The sequence below is a fragment of the Dioscorea cayenensis genome, chromosome 4, assembly GCF_009730915.1.
Source record: "Dioscorea cayenensis subsp. rotundata cultivar TDr96_F1 chromosome 4, TDr96_F1_v2_PseudoChromosome.rev07_lg8_w22 25.fasta, whole genome shotgun sequence".
NCBI classification, from domain to species: Eukaryota; Viridiplantae; Streptophyta; class Magnoliopsida; order Dioscoreales; family Dioscoreaceae; genus Dioscorea; species Dioscorea cayenensis.
In genome coordinates this window covers 21,044,434-21,062,629 of record NC_052474.1, presented here as the reverse complement: position 1 = coordinate 21,062,629, position 18,196 = coordinate 21,044,434, and the positions used below count along the sequence as shown (strand labels likewise).

At 33.8% G+C, this 18,196-nt stretch overlaps 3 protein-coding genes across 5 annotated transcripts; all 3 read right to left on the bottom strand.

Annotated features, from left to right (window-relative positions):
• Positions 1–200: 200 nt before the first annotated feature.
• Positions 201–6,670, bottom strand: LOC120259175 (integrin-linked protein kinase 1-like). The gene is made up of 12 exons (XM_039266729.1): positions 6,088–6,670; positions 5,590–5,664; positions 5,401–5,505; positions 5,119–5,204; positions 4,554–4,674; positions 4,116–4,195; positions 3,576–3,638; positions 3,345–3,466; positions 2,558–2,643; positions 2,338–2,462; positions 1,848–1,979; positions 201–570 (listed from the first exon to the last, which is right to left on the bottom strand). The coding sequence occupies exons 1-12, from the start codon at positions 6,508–6,510 to the stop codon at positions 564–566; spliced, it is 1,425 nt and encodes a 474-aa protein (XP_039122663.1). The 5' UTR covers positions 6,511–6,670; the 3' UTR covers positions 201–563.
• Positions 6,671–8,175: 1,505 nt separating this feature from the next.
• Positions 8,176–11,897, bottom strand: LOC120258421 (probably inactive leucine-rich repeat receptor-like protein kinase At5g48380). Of its 3 annotated transcripts, none has more exons than XM_039265829.1 (3): positions 11,648–11,897; positions 9,448–10,385; positions 8,176–9,350 (listed from the first exon to the last, which is right to left on the bottom strand). In XM_039265829.1, exons 2-3 carry the CDS (start codon positions 10,276–10,278, stop codon positions 8,352–8,354), a joined length of 1,830 nt encoding a protein of 609 aa, XP_039121763.1. In that variant the 5' UTR covers positions 10,279–10,385; positions 11,648–11,897; the 3' UTR covers positions 8,176–8,351. The 3 variants fall into 3 exon arrangements, with proteins under 3 accessions (XP_039121763.1, XP_039121764.1, XP_039121765.1); XM_039265830.1 differs by having other exon boundaries at positions 11,660–11,897; XM_039265831.1 differs by lacking the exon at positions 11,648–11,897 and adding an exon at positions 11,511–11,551.
• Positions 11,898–14,617: 2,720 nt separating this feature from the next.
• LOC120258772 (2-alkenal reductase (NADP(+)-dependent)-like) lies at positions 14,618–16,182 on the bottom strand. Its single transcript, XM_039266207.1, has 2 exons — positions 15,935–16,182; positions 14,618–14,996 (listed from the first exon to the last, which is right to left on the bottom strand). Exons 1-2 carry the CDS (start codon positions 16,180–16,182, stop codon positions 14,618–14,620), a joined length of 627 nt encoding a protein of 208 aa, XP_039122141.1.
• Positions 16,183–18,196: the final 2,014 nt, after the last annotated feature.

Sequence of the window (18,196 nt, the reverse complement as noted above, 5' to 3'; positions counted from 1 at the left end):
ATAGAATTAAGACGTATCTCAAAGCCTCAATCTTAGTATGGGTTTATAAATTTTATTTTATTTTTATTATATAATTTAGAGATATATTGGTAATTATTTTAAAAAATTCATGCTTTTCACTTAAGCATTATTAAATGGAGACTATATTGGTAATTATCTAATAATTAACCTCTTAATAAAATTTAGCCATGGTTTCACTTATAATAATTAACCTGTTCCAAATAGCTTTTTCTTGTGTTTTATGACTGCGTAAAATATGTAACATATTCAAATGTTATATATAAGAACTCACTTTTTACCATACACATATATATTACAAGAGATGGTTTATATTGCACAATAGGGGGCTAATTTCTTTGTGAGGATAGTGGATTAGATGTGGATGATATTGGCATGGTTTTGTTTGTGAATGAGAGGAGTATAATTGAGTATCTATTCACAAATAGAGTATCACGGTTCATTTAAGGGATTCTAATATTGAAAGAGAGCCTTTTTCTTTTATAAGTTACCTGTGTGCCACAGTAGCATCCTCATCAGTCAGTATGCTGGGGATTTAAGTGCTCTTATTTCCTGCATGAGTATGGATAATAATATTGTTTAATTAATATAATCCATTAGTGAAAATATACGTAGTGTTTTCTAAAAAAAATTAGACACCAAGTCAGCAGTTTTACAAAAGGTTAAAACTGTCAGAAACCAATAAAATTTTGGACTCCTCAATGTTCATTTTAACACTAAAAAGAATACGCAGATACAATAATATATTAGTTTGTGGCTAAAAAACCCATTCGCCAATCCAGAGATTTTTTTTATAGTTGGATCCATATATATACATAATATAAATTTACACTATAAATACATATGAATAAATTTTTAATTATATAATACTAAAATAACAAACTAAAATTTTTTATAACTATTTTCAATGAATTTTTAAAAATAATATATAATAATTATATTATTGCTAATACTAACAAATACATTTTTTTTTAATTTTACTCAATAAGGTATATAGTCTATTAAAAGACTTAATGTTTTAAAAATTTATGGGATCTACATTATTAAAAAGAGGTGTTTAACTTACACATATATACTATTTTTAACAAAAAAATAAAGTTCAAAGACCCCACAGCCTTTTATGTAGATCAGCATATAAAACAATCTTCTAAGAATTTATCATGTGAAACTAACTAATCTTGTAACCATAGAGGGGTGAAAAATATGATTTTGCCACAAGAAATCCAATGAACAATATTACTACAATATTTGTACAATACTGTGACATAGGGTATTCAATCCCGTATCACTGACCCACCATTTGGATAACTCACCACTATAAATGAATAATTTTCTAAATATTTTTTTTTGCTATGGAGACCAAAACCAGCAATGACCGGGAACCCATAGTGGATTTTTTTAACTCTTTTCTAAATGCAATGAAAGCCTATTCTCATGAAACAAGAAAATTATCAATTAATTATCATGTAAATCTTGGATTCACTTAACTATACCGTGATGTATTATAGTAGTAATAGCCTCCATCGGTTAATACAAGTTTAGATTTGAATATGCAAGTATGCATCTCTCAAGCTAAGCTTATTGTTGAATTAAACCTGAATAATACATTTGATTTGCGTCTAATATACTACTAACATCTAACAACTAACAATTTAATTAATTAGTTTGGTTATGATATAGCTATTTAAAATATAACAATAGCTACAAAGGGGCTTTATTAGAGTGAGGAAATTGTTATAAATACACTAAGTAGAAGGCACAAATTAAAGGAGTCCAAGGAAATAGGTTAGTGTGTGCTAGTATAAAAGTATAAGCTAAGAAGAGCATACCAAAGAAGCTTAAAGGCGCCTTTCCGTTGTCCTGCTTGAGGACAGCTTGCAAATAATTTGTCCAGACGGATGATGATTTCTGAAAATGTTGGCCTTACCAATGGTTCAGGATCCCAACATTCTTCAATTAATCTGAAAGGCAAGAAATCAAGCAATATAATCTGCATAGCACTTGATAATAACGTATATTGAACTCTTTGAGAATAAGTGATAAAAAGCCAAATGAAATGTATTATTGAGGCAATTGCTTTTTATAAGAGCAAGTTGCAAAGATAGTTTGACAATGTGAAAAGATAGATGAGCTGCACGTCTAAATTCAAGGCAGTATGCATTAAAAAAAAAAAGGTTAGATATAATTGAGAAATTGCTAGTCTATATAACTGTTTGTGATATTTTGAGAAGTTCTCCAAAGATGAATTTGACTTGCAGTGAAAATTGACCAATTAAATCATTCACGGCTTCAAGATTTGGTTGCTATGAAAGTACTTACTCCTTCAGTTCCAGTGGATAATTTTTGGATTTGCTCTTCAATGTTGGTCTCATTCCTTCCAAGCATATCATTTTCGCTGCCTCTTCTGGAGGTTTTGGATGGAATACGGGCCCTCCTTCAATCATCTAAGATTGCAGTAAATAAATAAATAAATAAATAGTAAGAAACAGAGTTTCTGGACTTCATACACAAAAGAGGATGCATCGCATTTTTGACAAACCTCGTATAGAATGAGACCGAATGAGAATGCATCAACACTTCTGTCAAATATTTCATTTCTGTAAACCTCTGGTGCCATGTAACAACCTAGCATGGAAAAATCACGAGAACAAAGCAATAAGTGATAATGTAAAATTCCATCCAACTACAGAACATTGAATACACGACAAAGGTGAACTTTTTCACATACAGTGAAATAAATAATGAAAGAGTTAGGCATAGCTGTTCCCTATCTACACTTTGAAATGATGCCAGACCGAGAAAATGCCTTGGTAAAACAGGAAAGATATAACTCATGAATATTTGAGCAAAGGTGAACTAGGACAATAGACCAGTAATAAAAATGTTGAACATATACCAAAAAGCCTAAATTACACATAATAGTCATGAATGACTAAACAAGAAATCATGTACAGATGTAAGTGGTTATTTATAACAGATCATTTCTAGAATGCCCAGAGCAGAAAATAAGTTCAATACAAGCATGGAAGCCTCTCCTGAAACTGAAACCAATGGGATGAGACAAACCTCATTCACGATATGGAACGTTAGATATATGTCCACATAATTATACAATTCACTTAATAAAATGTCTAAAAGGAGATATGAGAAGACTGATTGACTTAGAAGCTACAATCTTGAAATCATTTATATGTTAAGAAACATAAACCTTCTATCATAAGTTTCTAAAATCATTGGAATATATGGTTGGGTTAACTATGAAAATATAAAAAATATTCAATGAAGATCGGAGAAACAAGGCCTATCTGCCTACCAAAGCAACTTACTTCGATTATCCATTTGAGCCATGGGATGAGCTAGTTTTGCTTTGCCTGAGGACAAATGCATAACGTTTGTTGAACCAAAGCCAGCCACCTTCAACTGGAACCCGCTATCCAGCAAGATATTTCTGGCACCTTACCCAGACTCGGAATAGTTAAAGAAGTGCATGAATGTATGACTCTTGAAATCCATTAATTTTTGTAAGGAAATCAATTCATGTGATTAGGTGATCTTACTTTGGCCTCAGATCACAATGGATGATTGGGTCTGGTTTACATTCATGGAGATAATTCATGCCCCTGAATAAGAATAATAAACCATCGCTTTCATACGGGCAATTCAGAAGATAAAACAGACTGCTCTTTAATAAAAAGGTGTTGTGAACTGGATGACAATTGGAACTTCAACACAGTAAATAGGATATCTAACATGTTACCTATTCAAATTCAAAGTTTGGAAGTGAACCTAATGGAAACATTCGATTTAATGCTAACAAACCCTAACTAATCTCTCATAAAACTTATTAACTTGTTACTATTTTTTGATAGATTTCAATCAATAATTATTGAACTATAAGTAAAGCAATTCCCGTAGAAGTGAAATCATTTCTGAGCATCATCATCAATATAGCGTAGCAGCACAAACACTAATTCTCCTCCCAGGTAGAATAAGAGTGTGGTTTAATAGAGTGAAACCAAACTTTCTACACCATAGATTTTCTTGGCCATTTCATTGGGAATATTGCCACAAAACATTCAAGTAAAATAAGAACATGCCTTGCAATATCCAGAGCGAATCTAAGAGCTTTATGAGGCTTTAGACGACCTTTCTTTTGAAGATAACTCCAAAGATCACCCTGATTTCAACAGAAAAGGAAAAGAAAAAAAAGTTTGCAGGTCAGGCAACTATCTAAATAGTACCTCTTGAAAACTACCACATTTTATTTATTGGAGTAATCAAGTATATTACAAAATGAAGAAAATGGTACAACTGAATATGCCATCTATAATACCCAATGGCCTTTCCTATACGGTTGTACGCCTGTTTTTTCAATAAATTATGGTTTATCCACTTTATTTAAAAAAAAAAGGAAAATGGTAACTTTAAATATAAACAGTAAATGATGAACTAATTTATTAGATGTTGGAAGCATAAAATATAAATTGGACAAGACACTAGAATAATTAAACTGGATATGCTGATAAATTACATACATTTGGATGGTAATCTGAAACAATCATCATAGGCACATTTTGTGTAACAGCTCCAACAAATTGAACCACATTAGGATGACGGACCTTTTCCAACAGAGTTAACTCATGCTTGAAAGCTTCTCTGTATGAAACAGAAATCCATAAAGCTGGTTAAGAAAAATGACATATCAAAACTTGCTGAGCATTTGTTATCAGATATATTCATTCAGCCAAAAAGGGACACAATGAAAGCCGCGGTTAATTGTAGCTTGACTTCAAAAATTGAGAATTCATGTTTTAAAAGATTTAGGAAAATATGATGCAGAGTCGATAATATGGGTTCATAACGATAGAAGAACTCATCCAAATTCACATATTCACTGCATGTAGTTGTAGTAGGCTCATTTACAATGCTTGGGTGAGAAAACTATGTCTATTTGAGATATACAACTAAAGTTAAAAGACTTCTTGCACTAATGTTATTAATTTGGGCCATAGCAGCCACAAGATTGGCTGACTAAACTTTACACAGCTAAGAATGACAAGAGTTGTATAATCACAGGAAAATGCCAAGATGAACACATACATGATATCTGGATTTGAATAGCTTTCCTTGTCAAGTATTTTCACTGAAACCTTTGTCCCATTCCACTTAGCCACTTGGTAAGTGCCCTGCCAAATCAATAGAAGTGAATTTACTTTTTTTTTTTTAAAAAAAAAATCAATTTACTTGAGTTACTGCAAGACACCAATCAAAAACCACAACAAAGGACTAATATGCATATTTCATTAGTTACTATCAACTGCGCAAATATCAGTTCTTCACTTTACACAAAAGCCCTACATTGTAGAATGGAAGTGGACATACCTTTAATATCTCCTCACCACGTCGAAAATGAAAATCTCCTGGATTCATTTCATATTCAGGGATTTCTTGTGGATTTGATACCATCATAGGTGTTTTCCTGGTTCTCTATGAAAAAACATGGCAAATTCATAACCAAAATTCAGCCATTAATTCTTCTCTCTGAACTCCATAAGAGAACCAACATCATACCATAACTTTGGCCCCTTTAGCTTTCAAGAAACTATAAACATCAGCATGGCTATAGTGCTTTGCATCACCCACTGCCTGCCATGGCAACATTCATATATGAAAACTCATGCAGAAGGTCAGAAATAGAACAAAGGAATTTTGCAAATTCAATATACTAATATACCTTCCTTCATCATATTGTTTGAAAATTCTTAACCTATTTTCTAAAATAAAACTCTCCATCAACAGCAACACCTTTAAGCTAACACCAAATGATGCTCCTCCACCTTTTCTCCTTAAATTTGATCTACGAGCTTATCTTAAAGTATAGTGCAAAGTAAATGACTTGAAGGTTGAAGCAAATTTGACAAATTTAATCAATTGTTCAAGATTAATGATTGTAAATTATTCAAAAAGATAAGATATTGAGCATCTTCTCTTATTCTTAAACACTAAACACAAATTTTCATCATCTAAATTGATGGACAGAAAGGAAAGCAAACCAAAGATAGATCTCACCGTGCTTCCCCACCGATCTCTGGCATCAATGTTAGCTCTCCACCGAACCAACAACCTGACGACCTCCAAATGCCCCTCACAAGCCGCAATATGCAGCGCAGTCCGCCCATCAAGATCAATGCTATTCACATCAACCCCTTCCTGAAGGAGCTCCTCCACACCACGCACATCCCCTTGGCAAGCCAAGAACAGAAGTTGCATCGTACAATCGAGATTCTCAGGCACAGTGAGCTCATCCAGACAGCGGTTACTCCGGCGTTGAGGATCGAGCGACGATTGCCGGCCAAAGGTGAATCTAGAGGAGCACAAGAGCTTGATATCGAAGGAGAGATTGCGGCGAGCCGGGATCCCATCTTTATTCTCGATAGATCCCGTGGAGAACTGCCGCGATAGATCGGAGGTCGGCGGCACAGCGGCCGCCATGGATGCGATTGGTGATGGGGATCGAGGGCGCGGGGAATTCCAAGAAATCGCTCACATTCGTTGGATCGAGAGCTCCAATGGCCCCGATTGGAATCGCCGGCCACGGAGGAGAAGGAGATCGAGGGATTGAATCTAGGGTTTGGTTTGGGACGGAGGAGAAGGAGAGGAGCGCGGGAATTTAGGGATGGAACCGAGCTTGGACCCTGTTTTCGCGGGAGCGGGTAAATGTTTTTTCATTTGAGTCCCTGTTTTATATTATTATTGTAGAACAGTTGTTAACATTTGAGAAATATTCTTCATTTAAGTCCCTGTTTTATGATTTGATTATGGAAACATCCCTTATTATCTTTGAGAAAGGTTGGTTCATTTTAAGTCCTTGTTTTATGGGTTTATTCATTACGTTCCTCGTTTTGGTTTTATTGCGGAGAAATCCCTGTTATTTTGAGAAATGTTTTTCTATGTAAGTCCCTGTGTTTTTGGTTTTATTGCAGAGAAAGGTTTGTTATTTTGAGGAAAACGAATTTTTTTGAATTTTTTAAATTAATTAATTTTTTTTTTCCGACTAGGCCGTTAAGAAAAATAAAGATATGCACAAACCTGCAGGGTATACATGTATATATGGGTATATATAATCACTACTCATACTCTTAGAAAATATATTCACCCATAATTTGAACTCTCACTCTTTATTAACAGAGTAAAATATTAGTTAATTAATTAAATTGTGTAGAATAAGTGATGATGTGCCATCCACTTGTTGAACTTGTTAATTTAATTGGAGTCTAACTTTTTTGAAAATTAAACTTTGGTTTTTATTTTATTTTTAATAATCTCAAAGTGATTATTAGATTGAGCAAAATAATAAATAACTAAAAAAAAATCACAATTAAATTGTTGTACAAGCAAATCATGGTGTCAAACGCGCTTACATAACATGGGCTTGAAGCGGGCTTGGTGTGGTGCGGGCTCAGATTGATTCGGCCCGTTTTCTAATCGTGCCATTCTCACCTTGATCATAAACTTAAATCATATGAAGTTTTTTTTTTCTTCATATATGTTTATATTCCTGTCTATTTAAGCTATTTAACTAATTGTTTTTGTTTAATAATGGATAAAATAAATAAATGAAATATCATTTATGCAAATACATCTCTAAACATTTAATATTTATATATTTCAAATACACTAGTTACACGTACATTTACATGTTTAGTTTTGTACTTCTTTTATGCATTTCAAGTCATAACTACTTATAAATTAAATTTATATTTGAAAACTATATTTAACCATCCAATTATTTTATTTGCATCCTCAACAATAGTTAACCAGGGGAGTAGTAGAGAGATATACTTCAAAGGTGTCAAAGGGCATATATGTAAAAATAATACATCATTTTTTTTATAATAACAGCTAAGGAAAAAATTAGACTTGGCCTGGGTCTAAGTAATGACCCATTCAAAATTATTATAAATTATTTTCAGGCATTAAATCTAATCAGATTTCAAAGAAATCCATTACAAACATTTCAAACATTCACACCAAACAAATATTCTGAGAATGAATAGCATGAAAAAAAAAACATAATCATAGTGTTAGCAACATTAATCTTCAATAGATCTCTTAGATGTATATCAAGTAAAACCAAGCAATAACTTACAACCAAACATCAGATAAAATACCAATTTCGATATACCAAAGTATACAGACAAACATCATTGAGTAATAACTTATACACCTCATATGATATACAGAGAATAATATCTATTGCGCATATATATATATATATGTGGCCGGGTTACGGCTCTAGCTATATCGATCAGTGATTTTACTAATTTTACTAGTTACTGTGCGACAATAAGTTCATCGAGATAATCAGCTTCAGTACTCTCAGGCTGCAGGTAGATATCATCTTCGGCAGTAAAATGATAATGCTCACCGATGGCTCTCACAAACTGGTACACCTCGAACATGCTCGGCCTCTCCTTTGGAGCAGATAGAACACATGAGCAAGCAACTTTCAGAAATTGGAGAAGCTCGGTATCATGTTCCTTTCCGATTAAAGAGGTATCGATGGCACTAGGAAGAAGTGAGTTTTCCGATAAGTATTGTATCCATTCCACCAAACTGCCTCTGAAGTCTTCTGGAGCTTTAGAGACGTGAGTCGGTTTTTCACCAGTGACCAATTCAAGTAACACCACACCGAAGCTGTAGACATCTCCTTTCGGAGTGGCCACAAGAGTTCGGGTGTACTCGGGAGCTACGTAGCCTAAGTCACCAAATTCACCATTCACGAAAGTGCTGAGGTGGGTGTCGACCGGATTCATAAGCCTTGCGAGACCAAAGTTCGATATCTTGGGTTCGAAGTCCTCGTCCAATAGAATGCACTTGGAACTTATGTTCCGATGAAGAATGCGGGGATTGCAACTGTGGTGAAGCCACGCAAGGCCTTTGGCTGCTCCGATACTGATTTTCAGCCTCATCGGCCACTCCATAACCGCCCTTTCAATGTCTCCTTTGTGTAGCTGATCATGGAGAGTTCCATTGGGCATGTCTTTGTAGACCAACAACCTTTCATTCTTGGCAATGCAAAAACCCAAAAGTGGAACCAAGTTTTGATGCTTAACACTTCCGAGTGTCGCCATTTCAGAAATGAACTGCTTCTCAGAATGTTGTGTCTCCAGCAACCGCTTGACAGCGTAAACGGAACCATCAGGAAGCACTGCCCTGTAAATAGTGCCTGTTCTCCCAGTGCCGATGATGTTCTCCTTGCTAAACTCATTGGTTGCTTTCATAAGGTCACTGAATTTCATCTTTGAAACTGACTTTTCAAACATGGAAACCTGGATTTTACGACATTTTGTTAGTCCTAATAAAACTCAGATACAAAATTAAACTAGCAAATTGTGCACTCTATGAGAGAGAAAAAGATTCAACTACCTTGATTGTTTTGCCACCCTTAATATTCTTGGCCCATCTGTTTTCTTCGACTTCCTTTTGCTTTCTTTTGATAGCAACCTTCCGGCAAAAGAAGAAGAAGATAACTCCAATGACAAGAATCGCAAACAACAATCCGCCAATAGCTGCTCCAATTATTATTCCACTGTTACTTTTCTTTTGTGATGCTTGACAAGCAGCTAAAGGTTTCCCACAAAGCCCAGCATTGTTTCCCACGACAAGAGTTGAAATATTGTTCACGAATGGAGGAATCTCCCCAGACAATGAATTATCAGCAACATTGAGTGTTGAAAGCCGATTCAGACGACTGAATTGCCAAGGAATCGGCCCACTCAGGTTATTATGTTGAAGATTCAATGAATTCAAATAGCTACAGTTGGCCAAGTTCACTGGAATTTCACCCGAGAACTTATTATATGAGAGATCGAGGCCAGTCACAAACTTTATCTTTTGATCAATATCAATTGGTAGCTGTCCAGAGAAGTTGTTGTTCGAAAGATCCAGTCCAGTCATGCTTGAGCAGTTCTCAAGGCCTTTCGGAAAATTACCTTCAAGACCCATGTTTGAAAGCCGCAGGTTAAGTACCCGGTTTTCATCAGGATGCCAACACTCTACTCCATTCAACTTGCATATAGATCCCTCGGTTTTGTTGTCAAAGACCCAGGCAAGGTTGTTAGCGGGATCCTTAACTGAGCTTTGCACAAGCTTCAAACATAAAAGGTCAGTCTCCGTCCCATGACATGTCCTAATCAGAAACAACACAATGACAGAGAAAACCATAACAAGAACTTTGCTCTCCATCGCTCTCAACATGGAAAAAGCAATTGTTGTCAATTTTTTCTCGAAACAAAGTTTTCTGTTAGCAAACTGACTGCAAGGTGTATCTATGATTCATTATTTTAATCTCGATACAAGTTCACCTACACAAAGAATGGCTCAGTTAGAAAACAGAAATAGATAGTGTGCAGATTATTTAAATGTCAAATCATCAAAGAAATCCTTCCAATTTAAATATTATTCCATAATATAGCAAATAATAGTGAAATTTTCATTTACACTTCTCTATGTCCTGTTTAAAAATATAGCGTTAGATTTTTGTTGAATAAATAAAAACAAAATGAGAAGTAAACCCTTGAATTGAATTGCTATGAACAAACAAAAACATAAAAAATAGAAAGAATTCACTGGCTCCAACCTCCTATATTTCAACAAAGACGGGAAGAAATCAAAAACTAAAATTCTCAGAATGATAATTTAGTTTGATTACTAAAGATGCTTTTCAAGTTGGAGGAAGCAACGAAACTTTGAGCAGCACAACAACAATGAGTTCCATCAACTTCTATTCAATCTCAAATCTTACAGTCTTTAACATAAAACACACACATATGTTTAGTGTTCTTCAGGTAACTCATGTGTCCTATTTTCCTCATTCAATCAAACACAAAACAACAACTTCCTTCATGTTTATTTTTCTTTATCTTGATCTCCATCGCAAATCGCAACACAATATAAGTGAAGCTAAATTAGTAAGGGGTATTATAGAGACTAAAAGTGCAACCAAGAAACAAATGGATGCAAATAACTCTTAAGATATCAACTCAATAGTCCGATGTAATATTCAAAGAGAAAAAGCAGTTTGTAACTTTCAAAGTAAAGCAACAATCAAAACCTCAACAAAAAACACACACACACACACACACACACAATAAACAAAATTTTAGGAATAATCCACCAAATCAATCCATGAACTCCAAGTCCTCTCCATTTGAAAGCTAACTCTGCATCAAATCATCTCAGAAAAAAGAATACGAAAAGATTAAGAACTAATCACCAATAATCTCAAAGCTCTCTCACATTTGATATACCACCAATTTCACCCAGCGCACGAATTATTCTCATCCTCCAATCCACATAAATGAAAAAAAAAATAATACCAAAATTAAACAATTTTTCTTCAAATCGAAGAACATAAAATTCTAATCCTCTCAAAAACCCTCAGCCAGGAAAAAAAACCAATTAATCTCCAATCATCAAAGAATCCTCACCAAAACCCAAGAAATGCAAGCCACCACCAAGCAAGATATCAACTTGATCCATAAAACAAGAACCAAACATCACCACAACATCAAACCAAAAATCCAAAATTTCAGCAATTTCTCAAATAAAAATGGCAAAAAGATACCTGATAACTCACCAGCAAAAACACAAGCAGCTCAAGAGCATGATCTAACCCACTCCCCAAAGAAACCCTAACCCTAAAAAAGGTCCAATTTTGACGCAGAGATCAACGAAGACTAGCAAATGGGGACATGGCCAAAGACTTCTCGAGCTCTTAGAATCGTTCCCACTTCCCCATTTGCGAAGAACCGAGGTATCAATGCAGACCCGAGAAAATAACCCCAAAACCAGACTTCTGGGACAAAGCTAACATATCCTAGTAATAGCCAATCAAAACTCAAGGTTTCTATTTATTGACACTCTTTTCGGTGCAAATGGAAATCCACTGGTCAATAAATACTCAATTGACTTGCAATTTACTTATAAAATATAGTGGAGTATTTAGCAGCCTCATTGGACAGAAGATTTCAATCAGGGCATTCAAATTTACATATTTGCCCTTGTTCATTAATTGCTTGTAAAAATTTTTTTATACAGATATAGTAGATGTACTTCCTCCGTCACTTTTATCTCTCACAAATTTATATTATTTTCTAACATCAAAAAAATTATTTATTATTTTTTTAAAAAAATTACCCTTTAACATTCCATTCAATTTTCTTTTTAAAATTAAATATAAAAAAATATAAAAATATAAATTAAGATTAATTTTAAAAAAATAACTAATTTTGTATAAAATTTTATGAAATAACTGAGTTTCTTAGTATGTGGGATTATGTTAACCATGACAGATAAAAAAGAACGGAAAGAGTATTTCTTTAGAGATACATATTTTATACCTTTTATATTTACATATAAACACTATAAATATTAAAAATTATTTTTCTTTGATACTCACTCCAGTCTACAATTCTTTAAGTTTTTTTTATTTTTTTATATATCCATTTAAAAAAATTGTAAAGCATTAAATACTTTTTTTTTATAACTTTACTCTTTATCTTTAATATTCTCCATCATGTTCCACTACCATTCGAAAAACTAAAATATTATCTTTAGAGAATGAAAAGTATAGTTAAATTATAAAAAAAAATTAATGAAATCTTGATTGATAATTTTGAAATTTTGATATAATTTTTTATAAATTTAAGATAATAATTAATTTTAATCAATTTTTTTAATTATTGTGAATTGGTTAAGATGAACAAGTTAATATGATAAAGAGAGTATTAAATATAATATAAAAATAATGAAAAAAATGGTATTTTTCAAAATGCTAGACAAATTTTAATTTTTTTTAGGACTATAGGTGTAATTGTGTAAATATAATATTTTTATTAAGTATGTGTTGGCATGGCCAAACATCGGTGTGATAAGTTGATAGTTTTTATAATCTTGAAATGAATATACCACCTTCCATGATCGAGTGTCGGAGACATACATCCTAATATCCACATCATAACTATTGATGTTATGAGTTGATGAAAACATTATGAGTTTATGATCCGGAGTGAGAATGATATCTAAAAGAGACCTCTGTGGACTGCCATAAGGAATTCTTTTGTATTGTATCGTCGCTGGATTGAATATGTAAATGAGCTCAGGGAAATACTTACAACGTATGGGTGGGCTTTTATCAATATATAGCAGGCAAATGAGTAAACCATAGAAAGAACCATAACAAGAAATACTTATCATGGTACGATCAAGTCTCAAGAAGATTGCAGCATCATCTTTGAGGGTAGAAAGGGACAGATCCGGGGCTGCGGATGAGGCCGAGGGATATCGTACTGCACCTCCAAAAAAGTAACAACAACAACAGCGTTGACGAATCTCTTGATGATCATGATTAATTGAACAATCTGGCGTGGCATAAGGATTGCAGCGCTTGGTGTGGATTTTAATAAAATATGGATCTGATGAGATGATGGACTGCCATAGTTTGCAAACACTTTTGAATCTAATCAGAGATCTTGTTGGAAGTAGGGAAAGTATCTCCAACAGCAAATCATGGTTGTTGATGAGCCTGTTCATTGTCTCTGTGGCCGGGACCAGCTGCGTCGTCGGCGAATGATGCGGGTGGTCGTCGTTGCCGGAGTTGGGGTTCTCCGGTTGGTGGAGGGAGGAGAAGCAGCAACCCATCAATGGCAGGGATTTTGTTGGGAATTAAATGAGAATGACTGGTTCACTCCATCCTTATATATAGACTTTTTTTGTTTTTTTCTTTGTACTTTTATTTTATTTATTTAACCAAAATTTTGAGGTTTCAAGATAGGCTTTTTTTTATATATATATATATATATATATATATATATATATATTATTTTTTTAAATTAATTACTAAAATAGGTATTTCTATAATTATTTCTATAATAGGTATTTCTATAATTATTTTTGGTGAGATTATTTTAGTGAAAGTAGAAGTGAAAATAAAACTAGTTATAAAAATTTTTATGAAGTTATAAAGTTTTTAGTGTAAAATTATTTTTAATTTAAAAAAAACTAGTATGACTCATCTCAGTTTTAAAAAAATAAATTTTAATATTAAAAAACTAATGGATCATGTTGTTTTTTTAAAAAAATATAAATTTTAATATTAAAAAAATCAGTGGAACTCATAGCTATTAAAAAAACTTAAAATTTAATATTAATAAAATGAAAATACCCTAGTTTAGTAAATAATTATAAAAATGCCTATTTTAGTAATTAATTAAAAAAAGTAATATTTTAAAAAGAAAAGCCACAAGATCATGATGATAAAAAAATACATATTCAATAAAAAAATACATATGACATATATACAATCTACCAAGATATCTGTATTATATATGGAGGCATACACCAAATATATATATATATATATAGATATATTAGCAACAAAACCATTAATAATTAATAATACCAAAGAAATAGCTATAAGAGCTCTTTATTTTTGGCTTAATAGTGAGACAATTACAATTCCAGCATAATGCCAATCCTTGAAACAAACTTTCAACAATGATCAATACATGAGAAGATTGCAAGAACTACAACTCAATCAATCTTTTGCAACGCATACAACTTGTTTTCCGACATTTTTTCCAGTGAACAATCCGGCAAAGGCTGCGGGCGCGTTCTCTAGACCTTCCTTTATGTCCTCTAAGTAGACAATCTTGCCTTGTCGATGGTAATTCCCAACACATTCCACAAAATTCAGAAACAAGTGCAAGTAATCACTCTGAAGAAATCCTTCCATACGGATTCGCTTTTGTACCAATGTAAACAAGTTATGTATTCCATCCGTATCGGTGTAGGAATGCAATGATACCATTCCGCACAGTGCGACACGCCCATGCAACCTCATGTTAAGGAGTGCTGCATCGAGCATTTTACCACCAACATTGTCGAAGTATATGTCGATACCTTTGGGAAAATACCTGAGGTTGAACATCTTTAGGATTTCAAATTCCCACATGAAGTTGTTGTATTCTCGCACTTTGATATTTCACAGCTTCTATGTGCAGTGATTTCAAGGCTTCCCACGTTTCTTTTGCCGAATTTTTTTTAGAAACAAGCATCAGGAAGTCATCACTAGGGGTGAGTAAAACCGGGTACCCGATCCGGTTTTTAAAACCGGATCGAGTACCCGGTTTTTTGGATCAACAAAAACTTGACCCGTATTTGATCCGATTTAAACCGGATACTAAAAATGGGGTACCCGGTTAAACCGGATCGGATATCGGATATTCAGATCCAAATTTAAGTTTTATCTACTCCATGGATTTGTTTTATATAACAAAATTACATAAAAAAACAAATATGAAAAACTTATAATTTATAAAAAGCATTACATTTTTTATATTATTTTTCACACAACAAATATCATAACAAAAAATAATAAAAAGTTTTATCAATCTTAATCATTAGAAAAAAAATTTTCAAATAACTTTTGAAGTATTAATAATGATTATTGTTGTTAGAGAGAGAAAAGATTTGGATGGAGGCTCGAGAAAAGAGTGGAGAGGGGGTGATGGTTGTTGGGGACTGGGAGTCTGAGATTTGGAATATTTTTCTTTTTTACCTCTGTAGAATTGAAATTTATTAATATATATATATATATATAATTATATAACTATATAACTCTTTAAGTTATTAGATTAGACATTTGTATATTTTTTTTTTACTTTTAGCCCTCGTAAAATTTAAATTTATTAATATATATAAATATATAACTCTTAAATAGTTTAGATGAGAGATTTGGATTTTTTTACTTTTTAGACCATATAAAAGTTAATATTATTTTATATTTATATATAAGAATATGCGAAACAGTAAAAACCGGATCGGATTCGGATATAGTAAAAAAATCGGATACTGGATCGGATCATCGGATCCGGATTTTTTGCTTGATGGATAGCAGAGATCACAAATTTGTCTTTCTTCAGATCTACCACCATCCCGACTTATGGCTCCACTGCTTCCCACACTCCTTGCGCATCCAAGAACGAGCGCATTTTGACAGCCCACGTCACGTAATTCTCTCCTTTCACCAAGAGAGGGAAGGATGCTGGAAGGTTGCCTCCTCCTCTTGAGGATGTGAGCGAGCCACCTAAGTCTAACCATCCGCTCCCCGGCATCTTACTGCTCGTCAGAGTCGCCATTGGAGTCTTCAACATCAGCTCCGCAGGATCTCACCAATGCTTGGATACCAAATGTTAGAGATAAAGGATAAAGAGCAGAGCACTTTTTATTTCTCTAGCAAAGGCATTCTAAATACATAGGGCTTTAGCACACTTGCTGACTATACGACAAAGAGTATCATCATATCAACTAGTTCAAAAAGTTGCTCACCTACCCAATTACATGGAAACTTGCAGCAAAACAGTACAACCACTTAAATGCATAAACAAACAAACAACATCCCCCCTCTCTCTCCAGCAAATCAATTTCCCGTAACTTATCTCTCTCTCTCTCTCTCGCTTCTCTCATTCTTTCCGGCATTCCCCCACACCTCACCATCCGTCCATATTCCAAACCTCTCAATCTCTCAATCTCTCTCGATTCATCTCTTTCTCGAGTCTCATCCATGATCTTGATGATCTGCAGGATTTCGATGGGAAATGGATCCATGGGGCGATGTCCATCGTTATCAATCTCATCGACGCCACCGCCATCTTATCCGAAGAAGGGGAACTCAAGGTCTCCGCCGACATTGACATCACCTACCTATCTCTGGGCGAGATTGATGTATGTATGTGTTTCCAATTTCCCAATCTCTTCTCTCTTTTTCCCGATCTCTCTTGTGATCATGATCACTTGCTGGCGTGGTTTAGGATGAGGTGAAGGTGGATGCTTGGGTGTTAGGGCACAAAGGGAGGGTGTCAGCGGTGTTAGTGGAGCTTCGGAAGAAGAAGAATGGCGAAAGCTTAGCATTGGGCAAGCCACCACCTCCTCCGCCACCTTCTCCTTTGGAATAACAAAATGAATATTATTTTGAGTACAACTTGGAGAATAGTGATGATCATAATAATTTGGTTGATGGTTATGATGATGATTTAATAAATATTACTACCATTTTGCAGAATTTTTGACAATCAAATGTGTTTCCTTCATCTTCAATACTATAATAAACATGTTTTAGATCACTTGCAATGTCTATTGTAGGATCAAAGTTGCGTTTTTTTTTTTAAAATAACAAGACAAGTGAGGTAAGTTTTGTTATTAATGAACTCAATTTCTTATTTTATTTATTGTTTTAAAACATGAATATAGTCTGCTGATCAAGACCTTTGTGAAAGTGATAAAACACACACACACACACACACACACACACACACACACACACACACACTATATATATATATATATGAAAACACAAATAGCATTAATTCTCAAATGAATTATTAGTTAGCAGTTTTTTTCATATATAATCAATTGATATATGCAATTGAATCAATTAACAAATTGATAACAAACTACAATAGTGATGCAGCGGTATAGCTTGAAACCCGTTGATTCACCTTCGAATGCCCAGTAACAAGTTGTCCAAACCCTGTTGATCAAAGATAGCCAGGAATTTGGGAAGAGTAAAATCTTATTACTCAAGAAAATAGTGATAACAAAACTGATTTACTCTTGCCCATAGGCTTACATTAAATAGGCGAAAATAACACTAAGAAATGAGATAATTCGAAAAATTTACCAAAAATAGTAAATTCTCAAATATCAGCAAGAAATAAAAGATCTATCAAAATAAAGACTATTGCCACAAACGGCTCACAAATCAGAGATTTCTATCCTAAGATATAACGAAATCAATTATTGCTAAAAATAGCAAAATTAGAGTTTTCGAGGCCTAAACGATGGAATTTGGCCAAATTTTGGTATGACTCACGAGAACTGGTGACTTTTGTTCCTTGACCCGTTTCCCATCAAATAGACCCGGTACAATCATAAAATCTCGTCGCCCGCCAAATTACCGAAATGCCCTTGCGTCGTACTTCTCCATGTACGCACATGCCACGTCGTCTATGCGCCCGTCATCAAATAGCAACAAATGAACAACTTCTAAAATTTTGATCCAAACATCATAAAGAAAATATCTTCAATTCTAAGAAAATTCAATAATAATTTAATC